At 49.0% G+C, this 17,247-nt stretch overlaps 1 protein-coding gene across 2 annotated transcripts in view; it reads right to left on the reverse strand.

Moving 5' to 3' along the window:
• Positions 1 to 17,247, reverse strand: part of LOC146195374 (caspase-2-like) — a 109,392-nt gene that overhangs the window by 82,237 nt on the left and 9,908 nt on the right. For both annotated transcript variants that reach the window (XR_014706005.1, XM_084597804.1), the window contains exon 2: positions 16,512 to 16,682. Coding sequence is in view for 1 of the 2 variants with exons in the window: in XM_084597804.1 (XP_084453930.1) it covers positions 16,512 to 16,682 (171 nt within the window). In the remaining variant the exon portion in view is untranslated. The remainder of the gene's footprint in view (positions 1 to 16,511; positions 16,683 to 17,247) is intronic.

Raw genomic sequence — 17,247 nt, forward strand, 5'->3', positions numbered from 1 at the left:
CGGCGCCATTACCGCCACCCGATCAAGGCTCACTGTATTTCGCACACACTGAGCCGTTCGTCGACAACCGACGACCACCCCAGCTGAAGGCGGACCTGTGGCGCGCCCCAAATCGCCAGTGCCTGTGCTTCCCTTGCTGAAAGCCAGGTCATCTCAATCGCAGTGCCCCTATCGACACCTTGGACTTCACAGATTTCCCATCGAGATGCGTCGCGCTACAATAGGCCAAAGACCCCGAGAGATTGGAGACTACTTAGCGCAGCAGCGCATGGCGCCAACTTCTCAACGGCAGTCATGATCTACGTCCCCACGCCGACCATCGCCGCAGCCGAGGTCATCCTGGACGGCGCAGGGACGCTCGCCAAGTCCCCACCGGGAAAACTAAAGAGAGCGACCTCCGGGGGCGAGGCCGCTTGCAATCGACGTGACGAAGACCCCTGACAACGAGACCTGTGAGCGGTCTGGATTTTACGGCACCGACGAAAGTTCCTACGCATGAACATCGACTCTCGCTGGACATACCCGTGGTTCTCGACGGCCATAAGGTTAGTGCATTGGTGGACACTGGCGCGGATTTTTCGATTATGAGCGGGAAGCTAGCAGCGCTTCTTAAAAAAGTAATGACACCATGGTCGGCCACGCAAATTTACACCGCTGGCAGACATGTCGTAACTCCTAATGGCCTGTGCACGGCACGAGTTCAAATTACCAGCTCCACGTTTACTATAAGCTGCCACGTTATACCTGACTGCTCCCGTGACTTTATTTTTGGGGTTGATTTTCTCCGGAAGTATGGAGCTATTATCGATCTCCGGGAGCGCACAGTGACATTTTCAACCGAGAAAGCTGCTGATACTGACACCAAGAATCGCCAACGCCGCGCCGCCCTTCGAATGTTCGCCGAGAACGTTTCGATTCCGCCACGCGCCAGTGTTTTTGTGACTGTTACTTGCGACGATCTGCGTGACGGGCATGCGGTCGCCGACGGCAACCAGTCACTTTTGCTCACCCACGGCATCTGTACAGCGAGCAGCCTCAACCACCTCCGCGACGGCCGGTCTGAGCTCCTGGTGACTAACTTCACCAACGAACCCCGGAATCTTTTTCGTGCTACTGTCATCGCGTTTGCTGACTCCTTAGCGGATGTTTCAGAATGTTTTACGTTTGGGGCTGTTAGCACTGTGCAGCCCCCACTTGACCGTCTTGATATTAGTCCGGATCTCTCGGACACATAGAATCGTGAGCTACGTGCCCTCCTACTAGAATTCAGCATCTGTTTTCCGTCCTCATCGAAAGTACGGCAAACGCCTCTCGTGAACCACCGCATCATTACTCTTGACGACGCCCGCCCTATCCGCCAGCAGCCGTACCGTATCTCAACGACGGAACGAGAAGCGATTCAGACACAAGTTCAGGAGATGCTTTGTGATGGTTTCATACAACTATCCAACAGGCCGTGCTCATCCCCTGTCGTGCTGGTAAAGAAAAAAGATGGGACCCTTCGCTTCTGTGTCGATTATCGAAAGTTGAATGCCATCACTAAAAAAGACGTCTACCCGCTGCCCCGTATCGACGATTCGCTCGACAAGCTCGTCGCGCCCAGTACGTCTCCTCCATTGACTTGAAGAGCGGCTACTGGCAGATTGAGGTCGATGAGCGGGACCGCAAAAAAACAGCTTTTGTCACCCCAGATGGACTTTACGAGTTCAAAGTGCTGCCTTTTGGCCCATATTCAGCGCCGGCTACTTTTCAGCGCATGATGGACACCGTTCTCGCCGGCCTCAAATGGCAAATCTGCTTAGTCTATCTCGACGACTTTGTCGTATTCTCTGAAACCTTTGAAGAACACCTCGAACGCCTGCGCGCAGTATTAGATGCCCTCCGGTCAGCTGACTTGACGCTCAAGCCCGAGAAGTGCCACTTCGGCTACAAAGAGTTGAAGTTTCTTGATCACCTTGTGAGTGCCGCAGGCGTTAGGCCAGACCCCGACGAGACTTCTGCTGTCTTCAAATTTCCCGTTCCTGCAAACAAGAGAAGTTTGAAACGCTTCCTGGGTCTCTGCACGTACTACCGCCGCTTCATCGCCGATTTTTTTAAAGTTGCCGCCCCCCTGATTCGCCTCACTCGCGATGATACACAGTTCGTGTGGGGCGCCGAGCAACAAGAGGCTTTTGCGGAGCTGCACAGCAGACTGCAAACAAGCCCTGTTCTTGCGCACTTGCATGAAGACGCTGACACCCAAGTCCACACCGATGCCAGCAATATCGGCCTTGGCGCTGTACTCGTTCAACACCAAGCTGGCGTCGAAAAGGTAATAGCATATGCCAGCCGCACTCTCTCCCGCGCCGAGACAAACTACTCCACTACGGAAAAGGAATGCCTTGCGGTTGTGTGGATAACCATGAAATTTAGGCGTTACCTCTATGGCCGCCAGTTTAAAGTTGTCACCGATCATCATTCCTTGTGCTGGCTGGCTAACCTCCGCGACCCATCGGGGCGCCTAGCACGATGGAGTCTTCGCCTCCAAGAATTTGAGTATACCATTGTGTATAAATCTGGCCAGAAGCACGAAGATGCTGACGCGCTGTCGCGCGCACCCGTCGGTTTAGTCGATGAGAGCACGGACGACGATAGCGGTTTTCTTGGACTGGTGAGTGCTTCAGACGTGGTGACCCGACAGCGAGCTGCAGGGTCGCGCTGCTGATATCGCTCGGCAATTTGCTTGCAACCTGTCTGCTTTCTGTGTCCGGAATGGCGTTCTATACAAACAGAACTCCAGCACTGTCGACAGAGCGTTTCTCCTCGTAGTGCCAGCCGACCTCCATGCCGATATCCTTTTTGCTTGCCATGATGAGGCCACCTCTGGCCACTTGAGCTTTGCACGCACACTCGCACTTGTTCGTCTTGCCTATTATTGGCCTAAACGTGCTGACGTCGTTCATCGCTACGTCAGAGGCTGTCGTGAGTGCCAACGTCGAAAGGCGCCACCTCTCAAGCCAGCGGGTTTGCTCCAACCTATTGCGCCTCCCCGAACACCGTTTGACCAACTCGGCATCGACTCTCTGGGCCCATTTCCGCTGACATCGGTCGGTAACAAATGAATTATAGTCGTGACCGACCATCTCACACGGTATGCTGAAACCAAGGTGGTGAAGCGTGGCACGTCGTCTGAGATCTCCTTGTTTTTTATGCAGCATATCGTGTTGCGCCATGGCACACCGTCCCAAGTAATCACCGATCGAGGCGCGGCGTTTACGGCACAGCGTATGCCCGACTTATTTGATCTGAGTCACACGAGCCATCGCAAAACCACTGCTTATCACCCACAGACAAATGGCCTCACGGAGAGACTCAATAAAACGATCGCCGACATGATTGTAATGTACATAGACTCCCAGCACAAGACCTGGGACGAGATTCTCCCGCACGTCACACATGCCTACAACACTGCCATCCAAGAGGCTACGCGATTTAGGCCATTTCGCCTGCTCTATGGACGCGACGTTCAGACGATGTTAGATCGCATGCTTCCGTGCTGCACGGATACTCCTCTCATCCCAGACGCTGAACAGTTTGCTCAGCGCGCCGAGGAAGCACGTCAACTTGCCCGCATCCACATTCAGCAACAGCAGGGAAAGGATACGCGTCGCTACAACCTCCGTCATCGACACGTCACATACCAACCAGGAGAGCAGGTTTGGGTGTGGACACCGGTGCGCCGGCCCGGCTTGTCTGAAAAACTGATGTCGCGATACTTTGGACCTTACAAGGTTCTGCGCCGTGTCACAGAAGTGACATACGAAGTTCTTCCAGCGGGTACTGTGCAGACCTCGCGTCGGCAACCACGCTCCGAGGTGGTGCACGTTGTCCGCATGAAACCGTATTTCACGCGGTAATGTGCAGTGTACTATGCACTCGTTTAGTTGTGTAGGGCACCGCCTCCGTTTTATATTCGTTTTCTGTACTGACTTGCATCGCCCATCGCTCGCGCCCAGTCTGTGCTATCTTTTTGTTAGGAGGGGGAGTAATGCCACCTGGTGTCCCTGATGTTCTTAGGTGGCGCCTGGAAGAAAAGGACGCCGAAGTTGTCTCACGTGCTGTGCGCGGAACTTTGCCTGCTGCTTCAGCTTCGTCCCGTCGTGTTAGTCACGTCTAGCCCTTTGTCACCCGTTAATAATTAGGGGGTATTATTAACGATGCGCCCTTACCGGTGCGCACACTCACAGACACCCTTTGAGTGAGTGGGGGTAGCTGTTCCGGTCGCAAAGGAGATGCCCTCGACCTGCGTGGCAAGCTCAGCCGGAATTCAACTACCTTGTGGTGACAGAAGGGGGTGGTCGTTTGGTGCCCAGCGGTCGCCGGTTCAAACCAGAGAAAGGATCGGAGTCAGAAGTAACAAACAAAACACAATTTATGCACGGCAAGAGACGATACAAAGGAATACACAATATCACTTGAAATACATAGACGAGAGGTTCACAGAATACAAACGCTAAGCATGCAACTACAGTATGATTCAATAACTCAGAGTCTTTACAATAGATCAAACACGAGAGAGTTACATAAACAAACACCAAATTGTTCACCGGGCACTGTTGCAGTCCGACGCCTCAAGAGTCACGATGTGGCCGCCATACGAGACGAGCGCCGCTCCCTTGAAAGTCCGTGGGCTTGCCAGCAGTGGGTGATCCCCGGGAGTCCAGCCGAAACACAGGCGAGCACGTCGCAAAACACTTGACGAACTGACTGACTGACTCAACAAGCGGCGCGGTCACTTTAAGTAGGGCGTGCCGCGTCTGTTTGTTAACACGCGCCAAAGCTAGCGCGCACACACACATAGCTTCGCTGGTTATAGCTCCCTCTTCTCCTCCCGTCGAGCCGCGCGTCGTCAATGGCTAGGTCCCATAGAAGATGCTCGATTTTTCTGGCGCATTCCAGGCCGATGAACCACCGTCTTCCCCGGGCAAGGGGAAAGAGGGTGACAACAACGCGTACAAAGCTACGCGCTCTCCCGCGCGGGGAAGAGGGCTTTGCTCTCCATGCCTTCCACGCGACGCCGTGCTGGCCTCGCGCCGTACCGGCTTGATGAAAATGGGCGCCGATTTCGTGACACTGCCCCTCCCTTAAAGAATATTGTCCCACAATATTCACAACAACCACGAACATCGCGCGCACATGGATGCGCTCACAAATTATATGGGGCAACTGTCCACATCACACACATTGCACAAATTTCACAAATTGTAATAACACATTACAAAATTCACACATCAATGCCATGAAATTCACAAACATAGCAACACACTGCCGTCGAACACACATAGGAATCAACAACACACAGCTCTTCAAATGCGAAACGCACAAACCTAAATTTGCGAGCGTAATTATAACCCGCGATCAGTGCGTGACACGCTTCTGTCCGCCAGGAATTCTGCCTTCGCTCTAGGCTCTCGCATTTGAGACGCTTCTATGTTCTCCGATCGGGCTACTGAAAATTCCCTGAGGCAGGACTTATCCACTTGCAAATCACACAACCAATGTGCGTCCATAATTGCCCCTACAACCAGTAGCGCCGACGGATACACGGGAACCTGTGCCAACGCGCACAGACCAACAAAAAGAATCACTGTAATAGTGTTCTTTCCTGGGCACCGGTATTCCTTCCGCTGAAGGTGAAATATCCCAAGTAACGCCCCCATAAGTAGGACAAACACTTGGGCTACCTGCATCAACGACGGCCTAGGCTTGCCTGACTTTATTTCCTGTGTTGTCTCTTTCTTTTCGGTTTTCTTCTGAGGAGCTTCCCTTTGTTTATTCTTGTCTCGAGGCTTTTCTTCCGGCTTCTCATGGCCTTGCTTTCCTCGCCTTGCCTTTTTCTTTTTAGATTCCTTGCAGCGCACAGGCGCGGGACTTTGATCAGGATCCTCGGGAAATGTTGCGCCCTTGATATTTCCCAACACTAAATCGTATATAGGGCGTTCCATGCACAGGGCTGTCAGTTTTCCAGAATAGTATGGCGTCTGCACTTCCAATTTTGCCTCAGGTAGCAATTGAATTGAGCCGTCAGTTAGCCTCACAGGGCATTTCTCGCCAGTCAGATCATTCTCATGAATCAAACTGCGTTTAATAATTACGGCACTGCTACCTGTATCTCGTAGCACAGAAACTGATTTTCCTTTTATCTTTCCCCCCGAAACCGGCATCCGATTCACCGCAGATCCAGGTTGTGCATGTACTACGGCGTTCACCACCCGGATTTTCTTGTCCTTCCGATTAACAACCTTCTCTGCTTCCTCCTCCTCTAGGTCGTGCACCACGCGGACTTTACTGCCGTTCTTAAGCTCAACAAAGCCATCGGCATCTTCTTCCTCCAGGCGATATTCTGACTCTGACGGAGTCCTCGCGCATGCCGCCTGCGGTGCTGCCTTGTCAACGTCGGGACACGACATTGCTTTGTGGCCCTTCTGTCCGCATTTCCAACACGAGGATGGATTGTTGGTTACGAGTTTACGGCAGTTAGGTGCGATGTGGCCTAGTTGTCCGCAGAGATAGCACCTCGGGGGTGACTTTACAATAGGTTGTGTCTGTCGGAATTCGGGCTTTCGAGGGGTTTCCAAATTTACAATTTTGCTCAAATTTTCGCCTCCCTGGGATTCCAAATACTGGTCTGCGAGCTCCATCATTTCATCCAACGTATGTGCCTTTCTTTCTTTTAAATAAAGCGACAAACCAGGGTGACAGCTACCCAGAAATTGTTCCTTAATTAGGAGTTCGCGAAGTGCGCCATACTCAAGTTTAATTTTTGAGAGTTCAGTCCAGCGGTCGAAATAATGACTCAGTCGCGCAACATACTGTGTTGCCGTTTCACCGTCCATAGGTTTCCCAGTCCTGAACTTCTCACGAAACCCATCCGTCGTAAATCTAAACCTTTTAAGTAATGCAGCTTTCACTTTGTTATAGCTGCCTGTATCCTCAGGAGGAAGTCTTCCAAACACACTTAATGCTTCGCCGCTAAGACAAGTGCTCAAGATGGTAGCACATTCACTGTCTGTCCAATTTGCATTTATGGCGATCCTTTCGAAACGCAAGAGGAACGCGTCGAGATCGTCTCTTCTCTCGTCGTATTTCGCAATCAATTTACTTGCGTCTATCCGCAAGCTGCTATGTCCTTCACTGGCGCTATGCACTTCAGCTAAACCGTTGCTGTTCCCTGAGTTTTGGAGCTGAAGTTTCATCGTAAGTAATTCCTTTTCTCGCTGAAATTCCTCTTCCCGCTCCTTTCGAGCCTTCTCTCTTTCTTCCTCGGCTTCCTTTCGAGCCCTCTCTCGTTCTTTTTCTTCTCTCTCTCTTTCTTCTTTTTCTCTCTGGCTAACCCATTTGCGCAGTTCGGCACCGGACAACCCCAGCTGGGTGCCAGTCTCCACCAACTCTTTCAGATTCATATCTGAAGCGCGAACCGTCTGGGTGTAGCCTAAACACTGCTTAGCGAACTTCGCCTAAACGCTTCCGCGCGGCACTACCTCTCGCTACCGCTCTGCTGCTACACTGTTTACGACCTCTTCGTAAACTCTTCCAACTCGTTCACCATCCTCTGAGCTTGAGTGCACCAAACGTCCTGTCGCGGACGCCAGATTAATTGTCACCCGTTAATAATTAGGGGGTATTATTAACGATGCGCCCTTACCGGTGCGCACACTCCCAGACGCCCTTTGAGTGTGTGGGGGTAGCTGTTCCGGTCGCAAAGGAGATGCCCTCGACCGGCGTGGCAAGCTCAGCCGGAATTCAACTACCTTGTGGTGACAGAAGGGGGTGGTCGCTTGGTGCCCAGCGGTCGCCGGTTCAAACCAGAGAAAGGATCGGAGTCAGAAGTAACAAACAAAACACAATTTATGCACAGCAAGAGACGATACAAAGGAATACACAATATCACTTGAAATACATAGACGAGAGGTTCACAGAATACAAACGCTAAGCATGCAACTACAGTATGATTCAATAACTCAGAGTCTTTACAATAGATCAAACACGAGAGAATTACATAAACAAACACCAAATTGTTCACCGGGCACTGTTGCAGTCCGACGCCTCAAGAGTCACGATGTGGCCGCCATACGAGACGAGCGCCGCTCCCTTGAAAGTCCGTGGGCTTGCCAGCAGTGGGTGATCCCCGGGAGTCCAGCCGAAACACAGGCGAGCACGTCGCAAAACACTTGACGAACTGACTGACTGACTCAACAAGCGGCGCGGTCACTTTAAGTAGGGCGCGCCGCGTCTGTTTGTTAACACGCGCCAAAGCTAGCGCGCACACACACATAGCTTCGCTGGTTATAGCTCCCTCTTCTCCTCCCGTCGAGCCGCGCGTCGCCATTGGCTAGGTCCCATAGAAGATGCTCGATTTTTCTGGCGAATTCCAGGCCGATGAACCACCGTCTTCCCCGGGCAAGGGGAAAGAGGGTGACAACAATGCGTACAAAGCTACGCGCTCTCCCGCGCGGGGAAGGGGGCTTTGCTCTCCATGCCTTCCACGCGACGCCGTGCGGGCCTCGCGCCGTACCGGCTTGATGAAAATGGGCGCCGATTTCGTGACACCCTGTTGTTCGTGACACTATTGATAGTAGTATTCTGAATTACAATTGGCGCCGCTAATTCGATAGTAGTAGATGCTTTTGTTGTATTTGAGTCAATTTTTGTGTCAATATTTTATGATCTGTTTGCTTGCCTGTGCACGCTTGTCTGCAATACCGAGGTGTCCTGGGCGTCATTTATATTGTGGACAGGTGTTTACCTAAGGTACATGGACCCTAGAGGTGACGCCACCAACGACCTGAACGCATATCAAAACATATTGTAACGTTACTGGCGAGGACGGCGTATTGTTGTCAGAAGAGAGGAAAGGCGGTGGTGTTTGGATCTAGTAGGCCAACACCTTATCCCGCTTCCATCAGTATCTAAATAAACACCCCTTTGGTTTTTCGCCGTAATACCTTGGTGGGCGGTGCTCGGTTCGACCTTTTTCTGACTACCAGCGGCGCTCCAAGAGAAACTGAATCTTCGGCCTTGCTGGACTGCCACCACTTCCGACCATCGTGAAGCACACAACAGAATGAAACTTTGCACGCCGCGACACTGGAAACGAGGCTGTCGATAGGCCTGTCCCCGCCAGTCCTGTTCCGCCTCAGCCTTACCAGAAACCACGGTCATTTGCAGGAGAACAAGGTGAGGACCTTGAGAAGTAGTTAAATCATTCTCAAAGAGTTAGTCGGTACAACCGATGAGAACCTGTCACCATGCTGACCAATGTCATTTTTGTTCTGATTTATTCGGCGATGACCTAGTTTGAAATATTGTGGACAACTTGACGACTTGGGAAGGCTTTGCCACAGACTTAAAGCAGCATTTTGGCCAGACTGTTCAGAGCAAAAAGCAGGCTGAGCAAACCCTGACCCAATCAGTCCAATTACCCACTGAAACGTCTAGCACCCTACTGAACAGATCCTCATATCAAGCAAATCATCATCATCATCATCATCATCATCAGCCAGACTATACCCACTGCAGGGCAAGTGCCTCTCCCATATTTCTGCAATTAACCCTGTTTTATGCTGGCTGCATTCACTTCACCCTTCGAACTTCTTAACCTCATCCACCCAACTAATTTTCTGCCGCCCCCTGCTACGCTTTCCTTCCCTTGGAATCCAGTTTGTTACCCTATGCGATCATCGGTTATCCTCTCTTCGCACTACATGCTCTGCCCATGCCCATTTCTTCTTCTTGATTTCCCACTAGAATATCAGTAACTTAAGTTATTTCTCTGACCCACTCTGCACGCTTGCTATCTCTTGATGTTACTCCTACCATTTTTCATTCCATAGCCCTCTGCGAATGCCTCTATTCATGCAAATGCCTCTTTCAAACATTCGTTAGGAAGATAGAGTCGGCCACCTTTTGAAGGGCATCAGGAATGATGTGTACACGTTCTTAATTCTAAAGACAACCTCGACCCTCTCTCTGATGTCATCAAATACATCAGCGTGTCATCAAAACACGTTTTACTGCGCAAATATTTGGGTGGCTGGCCACCGTTTCTATCGTGGCCAGCCTTGATGACCATGCCCTAGTGGATCTTCCGGCACTATCCGGCAAATCGTGCGAGAATTTCTACGGCTTACCCCACTTACCGAGCATGAATCTGCTTATAACCCTGGCCACAGAGTCCTTAGAGGGCTAGCTTCTTCACCACCACAAGCGACTGTAGCACTGCCTCTCTTCCAAGCTCCCCAAGTTTCAGCTCCGATTCACTATCTGCTTTGGCATTTCGCTAACCCAACTTCGTCAATGCTCGAGGTCCAAACGTATCACTTCGCCGCACGTAATTCCCGGTGTTCAAACCGACCTACCAGGTTTCCTGACCAGTACCACAATTCCGTCACAAATACAACGCGTCCTGCTGTTAATGGCGCTTAGCGGCTTTTTCTACCTCCCGTACCGATTGGCGTCCGGTGTGGCGTTGAAAGTCACATCGCCAGGTACTGCCGCAGAACGCTGCAGTCATGCTATAACCACCCCGCGTCTCCAACTGTACCCAATCATCGGCAATACGGACCCATTTTACAACAACCAAATGGTACGCGTAGGTATTACCCAAACCTCCCAGACGAGAATCAACGCGACCATTTCCTGCATTTGATCGAAGTTTTACCCCTCTACAAGCTTTCTGTTCGCGCGCTTCACCATCACCACGGTGGCATTCTGTATCACCACTTCACGAAATCTCACCAGCGCGACCAATGCGGGTGAGACCGATGAAAATCCACTGTGCGCTGATATTTCTTCTTCGACTGTTTCGTCCAAAGCAAAGTCCGCGTGTTCATTGATGGTGTGTGTACATTACCTTTGGTGGATACTGGTGCGACTATGTCTGTGATGAGTAAAGAGTTCAGACGCTTGTTTTGAGGCAAAGTGATGTTGAAAAACGATCATGCTTCAGTGTTTTGTGGTGTAAGTGAAGAGACGTTGCGGCATCTGAGTGTGTGTAGTGCACAAGTGTCGGTGTGTGGTGCAATGTTTCAAGCCGAATTCGTCGTCGCACCCCTCTCATACATTCCATATTTAGAATGTTTTTTTTTTTTTGGAGATTGGCGGCGCTACCGAGGTCTGCCAGGGTGAAGAGGTTTATTTTGACAGAGCTCATCTGCCGAGTCATTTTGAAACCTGCCGTAACAAAGAAACTGTTTTTCGTGTTACCGAAAACACAGTAGTTACATCCTTGTCTACCATGCTTGTCTCAGTGTTCGTTCCACTAACTTAACAGACACATTTTAGTCATTGGTGCACCCAATTCACACATCATCATCATCAGCCTGACTATACCCACTGTAGGGCGAGGGCCTCTCCCATATTTCTCCACTTAACCCAGTTCTGTGCTAGCTGCATCCACTTGACCCCCGCGAGCTTCTTAACCTCATCCCCCACCTAACTTTCTGCCGCCTCCTGTTACGCTTTCCTTCTCTTGGAATCCAGTTTGTTACCCTAAGCGACCATCGGTTATTCTCTATTCGCACTACGTGTCCTGCCCATGCCCATTTCGTCTTCTTAATTTCCACTAGAATGTCGGTAACTTGAGTTATTTCTCTGACCCACTCTGCACACTCCATATCTCTTAATGTTACTTCTACCATTTTTCGTTCCATAGCCCTCTGGATTGTCCTCAACTTAAGTAGACTCTATTGGTTAGCCTCCACGTTTCTTCCCCATAGGTGAGTACAGGTAAGATGCAACTGTTGTATACTTTCCTCTTGAGCGATACCGGTAAGCTGCTAGTCATAATTTGCGAGTGCTTGCCAAATGCGCTCCATCCCAATCTTATTCTTGTTATTTCCTTTTTATGGTCCGGATCTGCGGTTACTACCTGTCGTAAGTAGACATAATCGCCTACTATTTCCAGTACTTCGCTATCTAATGTAAACTGCTGTTCCTTCCCGAGGCTGTTGAACATTCCCTTAGTCTTCTGCATATTGATTTTCAAGCTTACTTTTCTACTTTTCCTGTATAGGTCAGCAATCATTATTTGCAGTTCATACCCAGAGTTGCTTAGCAAGGCAATGTCATCAGCAAATCGCAGATTACTGAGGTATTCTCCATCTACCCTTATCCCTAACTGCTCCCATTCCAAGTCTCTGAATACCTCCTCTAAGCAAGCTGTGAATAGTGCTGGGGAGATTGTGTCTCCTTGCCTAACACCTTTCTTTATGGGAATTTTGTTACTTTCTTTATGCAGAACTATGGTTGCTGTGCAGCCACTATATATATCTTCCAGCACTTTCACGCATGGCTCGTCTACCCCCTGATTTCGCAATGCCTGCATCACTGCCGATGTTTCAACTGAGTCATATGCTTTTTCGTAATCAATGAATGCTATGTATAAACGCTGATTATATTCCGAGCATTTTTTTATCACCTGATTGATGGTATGGATATGATCGATAGTAGAGTACCGTTTCCGAAAACCTGCTTGATTCTTTGCTTGATTGCAGTCTAAGGTTGTCCTGATTCTATAAGCGATTACCTTAGAAAATACACTATACGCATCAGACAGTGAGCTGAATGGTATGTAATTTTTAAGGTCCTCAGAGTCCCCTTTCTTATGAATGAGGATAATGTTTGCATTCTTCAATGGTTTCGGTACCGTCGATGACACCAGGCACTGCGTATACAGGGTGGCCAGTTTCTCTAGCACGATATCCCCCCCCCCCCGTCCTTTAGCAAATCTGTAGTTATCTGATCCTCTCCAGCTGATTTCCCCCTATTCATAGTTTCTAATGCCTTCTTGACCTCGTCCTGCGTCACTGGTGGAACGTCTGACAGTGTTTCCCTGGCGCCAATCTCGTTACGGTCCAGACTACTTTGGCTGCTGCAGAGATCTGTACAGAAATCCTCGGCTACTTTGACTATCTTGTCCATTTTCGTGATGACGTTGCCCGCCTTGTCCCTTATCGCATACATTTGGTTTTTGCCTATGCCCAATTTCTTCTTTACCGCTTTAAGGCTTCCCCCGTTCTTTACAGCATGTTCAATTTTCTCCATTGTATACTTCCTTATATAGGCCACCTTGCGCTTATTGATTAGCTTTGATATCTCGGCCAATTTGAACTGGTCTGTTCGATTGGAAGCTTTCATACTCTGGAGTTTCTTAATCAAATCTTTTTTCTCTATAAACAGCTTACCGGTATCCTCTGTAACTATCCTACCCCCTACTTCTACCGCACACTCAGTAATGATATCTCTGAAATTAATGTTCATTGCTTCTAGGGTAATGTCGTCATCCTCGGTTAGAGCTGAATATCTATTCTGTAGCGAGATCCTGAATTCTTCTGCCCTTCCCCTCACCGCTAATACGTTGATGGGTTTCTTTCTTACTAATCTGTTGCGTTCCTTCGTCAGATTTAGGCTAATTCGGGACCTCACCATCCTGTGGTCACTGCATCGCACTTTCCCGATTACCTCTATATCTTGCACAATGGCGGGGGTTGAGCACATTATGAAGTCAATTTCATTTTTAGTCTCCACGTTAGAACTTTTCCATGTCCATTTCCGGTTCTTCCGTTCGCTGAAGAAGGTATTCACGAATCTTAAGTTATTGCGCTCTGAAAACTCAACTAATAACTCCCCCCTGTTATTCCTAGAACCGATGCCATAGTCACTTACTGCCTGGTCTCCTGCCTGCTTTTTCCCTTCCTTGGCATTGACGTCGCCCTTTAGTACAGTATACTGCGTCTTTATTTTTCGCATTGCCGATTCTACATCTTCGTAGAAGCTTTCAACTGCCTGGTCATAATAACTACCTGTAGGTGCCTAGGCCTGTACAACCTTCAGTTTATACCGCTTATTAAGCCTAATAGATGACTGCCACCCTCTCATTATTACTATGAATTCATCAATATTACCCGCTATATACTTATTGACAAGGAAACCTACTCCTAGTTGTCGCCTCTCTGGTAAGCCTCGATAACACAGTACATGCCCATCCTTCAGTGCTGTATATGCCTAATTCGGCCTCCTAACCTCACTAAGCCCTTTTACATCCCATTTGATACCTTCTAGTTCCTCTACCAGCACTGCTAAGCTAGCTTCACTAGCTAGGGTTCTAACGTTAAACGTTGCCAGGGTCAGTTTCCAATGGCGGCCTGTCCAGCGGAGTCAGAAGTTCTTAGCACCCCCTGCTGCGTCACAGGTCTGACCGCCGCCGTGGTCAGTTGTTCCGCAGCCGCTGGTGACGGAGGACCGGTGTTTTATGGAGCTTATCATGAGAGGTTGTGGCCAATTACTGCACCAGGGTGGCAAAATCCTGTTCTGGTGAGGGAGTGCGTTGCTGGAGGTGTTCACCGGCATCAGGTTGCACCCCTAACCTTTTTATGCAATTCCATTGACACGCGGAATTTTTTTTTTAAATCCGGTGGAAAATTGCGCGGCACCGGGATTTGAGCCCCGGTCCTCTTGCATGCGAGGCGGATGTTCTACCACTACGCCACCACTACACCCCAATTCACACAATATGCATAAAAAAAATATTTCTCATAGTGTGATCTTCGTACATCACGGTGAAGCCTCGTTTGGACAATTAACCCATCGTCCGAGCCTGCAGTTTTACCAACTGGTTTTAATGCTTGCCTCATGCGTTCCGCGTTATTGCTTTGGAAACAGATGGCACGACTGTCCCCGTACTTCCGTGCGCTGCTAAATATTCACTCTTCCACTATTTTAGCGCCGATCTCAGCCTACAACAACGCCGTACTTTTGAGGATGTTCTACCCTTCTCGCCTGTATTTGAATTTTGTCAAAGAAATGGACCAACCTTCGCCCTGTGTCTCGGGCCCTTCATACCAATCGAAACCCATTCGGCTTGTCCCATTCGTCAAAAGTCACTTCGCGTCTCCACATCTGAGCGAACTCATTCATCGGCAAGTGGAGGACATGCTACGGAAGAAGGCGATACAGGAGTTATCCTGCCCTTGGGCATCTCCACTCATGCTCGTGCGCAAGAAAGACGGTTCGCGGCAATGTTTTCTGGATTGGCGACATCTAAATTCTTTTACGAAAAAGGACGTCTGTCCTCTTCCTCGCATAGATGACGCCCTCGAATGCCTCTCTGAAGCATCCTATTTTTCTTGTCTCGATCTCAAATCTGGCTACTGGGAAACTCCAGTGGACCCTGCGGATGAGGAAAAGACTGCTTTTATTATGCTAGATGATCTTTTTGAGATTAATGTTATGCCATTCGGGTTCTGCAGAACGCCTGCCACATTTGAACAATTTATGTACACTGTTCTGCGTGAATTAAAATAGGGCATTTACCATTGCTATCCTGACAATGTCGTCACATTTGGGAAATCCTTCCAAAAGCAGAATGAGCGTTTAGTCCGCGTGCTGAATTATTTGTGCAACACTAACCTGAATCTTAAATAGAAAAAGTGCCACTTTGAAGAGCGCCAAGAGTGGCGGCTAGGAAATCTTGTCAATGCTAATGGTATTATGACGGATCCCCAGAAAACCGCCGCTGTTAAGTCCTTTGAACCCCCTATGACAGTGAAGGAGCTCCACAATTTTCTAGGTTTTAGTTCTTATTTTAGACGCATTATAAACCGCTCTGCTGACGTTGCTCACCCATTGACTTTGCTTTTCAACAAAAACGCCACTTTTTACTGGACACCAGAAAGCGGGTTGTCATTCCGTCAGCTGGCATTTTTCTAAGTATCGAAACCCATTCTAGATCCCTTCAATCCTCCTGCATCAACAGAAGTTTACAGAGGCGCTGCTAGTGGAACGGAATCGGCATCGGTGTAGTCGTTACCCACCGCCACGACGAACGAGAGCATGTCATCGCATACGCAAGTCGTACCCTGAACAAGCCAGGCCGGAATTAAAGTCACCGAACAGGAATGCATGGTTGTTGATTTCGCTGTCCACTGTTTCCGTACATATTTGTACGGACGGCCGTTCACTGTCGTAACTGACCATCATTTTTGGATACAGAACCTTCCAAACAAATGGGGTCGCCTCGAATGCTGAGCCCTCCGGTTACAGCAATATGCCTTCACCGTGGTTTACAAATGAAGCGATAGGAGTTTCTAGCAAGCCAATGCCCACGGCCGGATCCAGCAGTGACGATTTCGAAATTTTATAAACTGTATTATTGCGGAAAAATTGATACTGGCGAAAGTACCAGAGCATAGAAGGAATTCGCTGCATGCTGGTATGCAAAGAAAGAGGAGATGAGGAAAATAGTCCAGGCGCTAAAGTGGAAGCACATGGCTTCTGTTCTCGAGGGCTTAACTGAAGACAAAGACTTGCTGCAACTTAGCAAATAAGAGTTCCTTCGCACAGAACAGAAGAAAGCAATGTAATCGAAATGGGAGAGCAGGCTTATTGCCTAAATTAGAAAGTAATGCAATGCTAACAATTATTTGTTTGGATCAAGCTGTTGTAATTGTTTTAGCAGAGATGGAAGAACTTACATCGGCAGTAAGGTTGGAGAATACGCAGCAGTTGAAATGTAATGCTCTGAAGAGTGCCACCATACGCTGGACATCCACCTCGGAACCCACCCGCAATCTTTTGGGGTCCTTGAAGTGACTGTTGTTGATGATGACGCAAAGTCCTCGAGGCCAGCGCCCCATTCTGTAGATCTGGAAAGTCATATAGAAGAGCACTCTTCCTTAAAAACCTGCCGGCTGCAAAAACGTACATACAAACTCTTCATTACCTTTCTTCGTGCCATCATCAGTAAATTAGAACTATAATCGCAAAAAATAGGCGGCAACCCTGAAGCTAAACCACTGTGAAAAAAGACAGAGAAGATATGCTCACCAAGATAATAAGATTCAAGCAACTAGTCAATATTCCTCCAGCCAACGCCGCAATAGTAAAATTTATGATCAAGGGCTGCCATTTTAGATGACCTCCGCGACCATACCTATGCTGCTCCTTTTCCCTTCAAAGCAATCCGATGCGCACGAAAGATACGAAGGACATCTAGCAATGCTTTCGCGCTGTCTAGGCAAATATATCAATGCCTCATTGTCACATTTATTGGTTTTTCTGATTGTTATTTTTGTTCCTTAACAATCACTGACTACCACAAATGCTGAGCGCATCACGCATTTGCTAGTGCAGCCTTTACTCAGCATTATAACGACGCCATCATGAACTTGCAGGTAACCATGCATATTGGAGAGATTTTAAGCTATCCGA

Source organism: Amblyomma maculatum, chromosome 3, assembly GCF_055883805.1.
Source record: "Amblyomma maculatum isolate TAMU_Amacu chromosome 3, ASM5588380v1, whole genome shotgun sequence".
Classification (NCBI taxonomy): Eukaryota; Metazoa; Arthropoda; class Arachnida; order Ixodida; family Ixodidae; genus Amblyomma; species Amblyomma maculatum.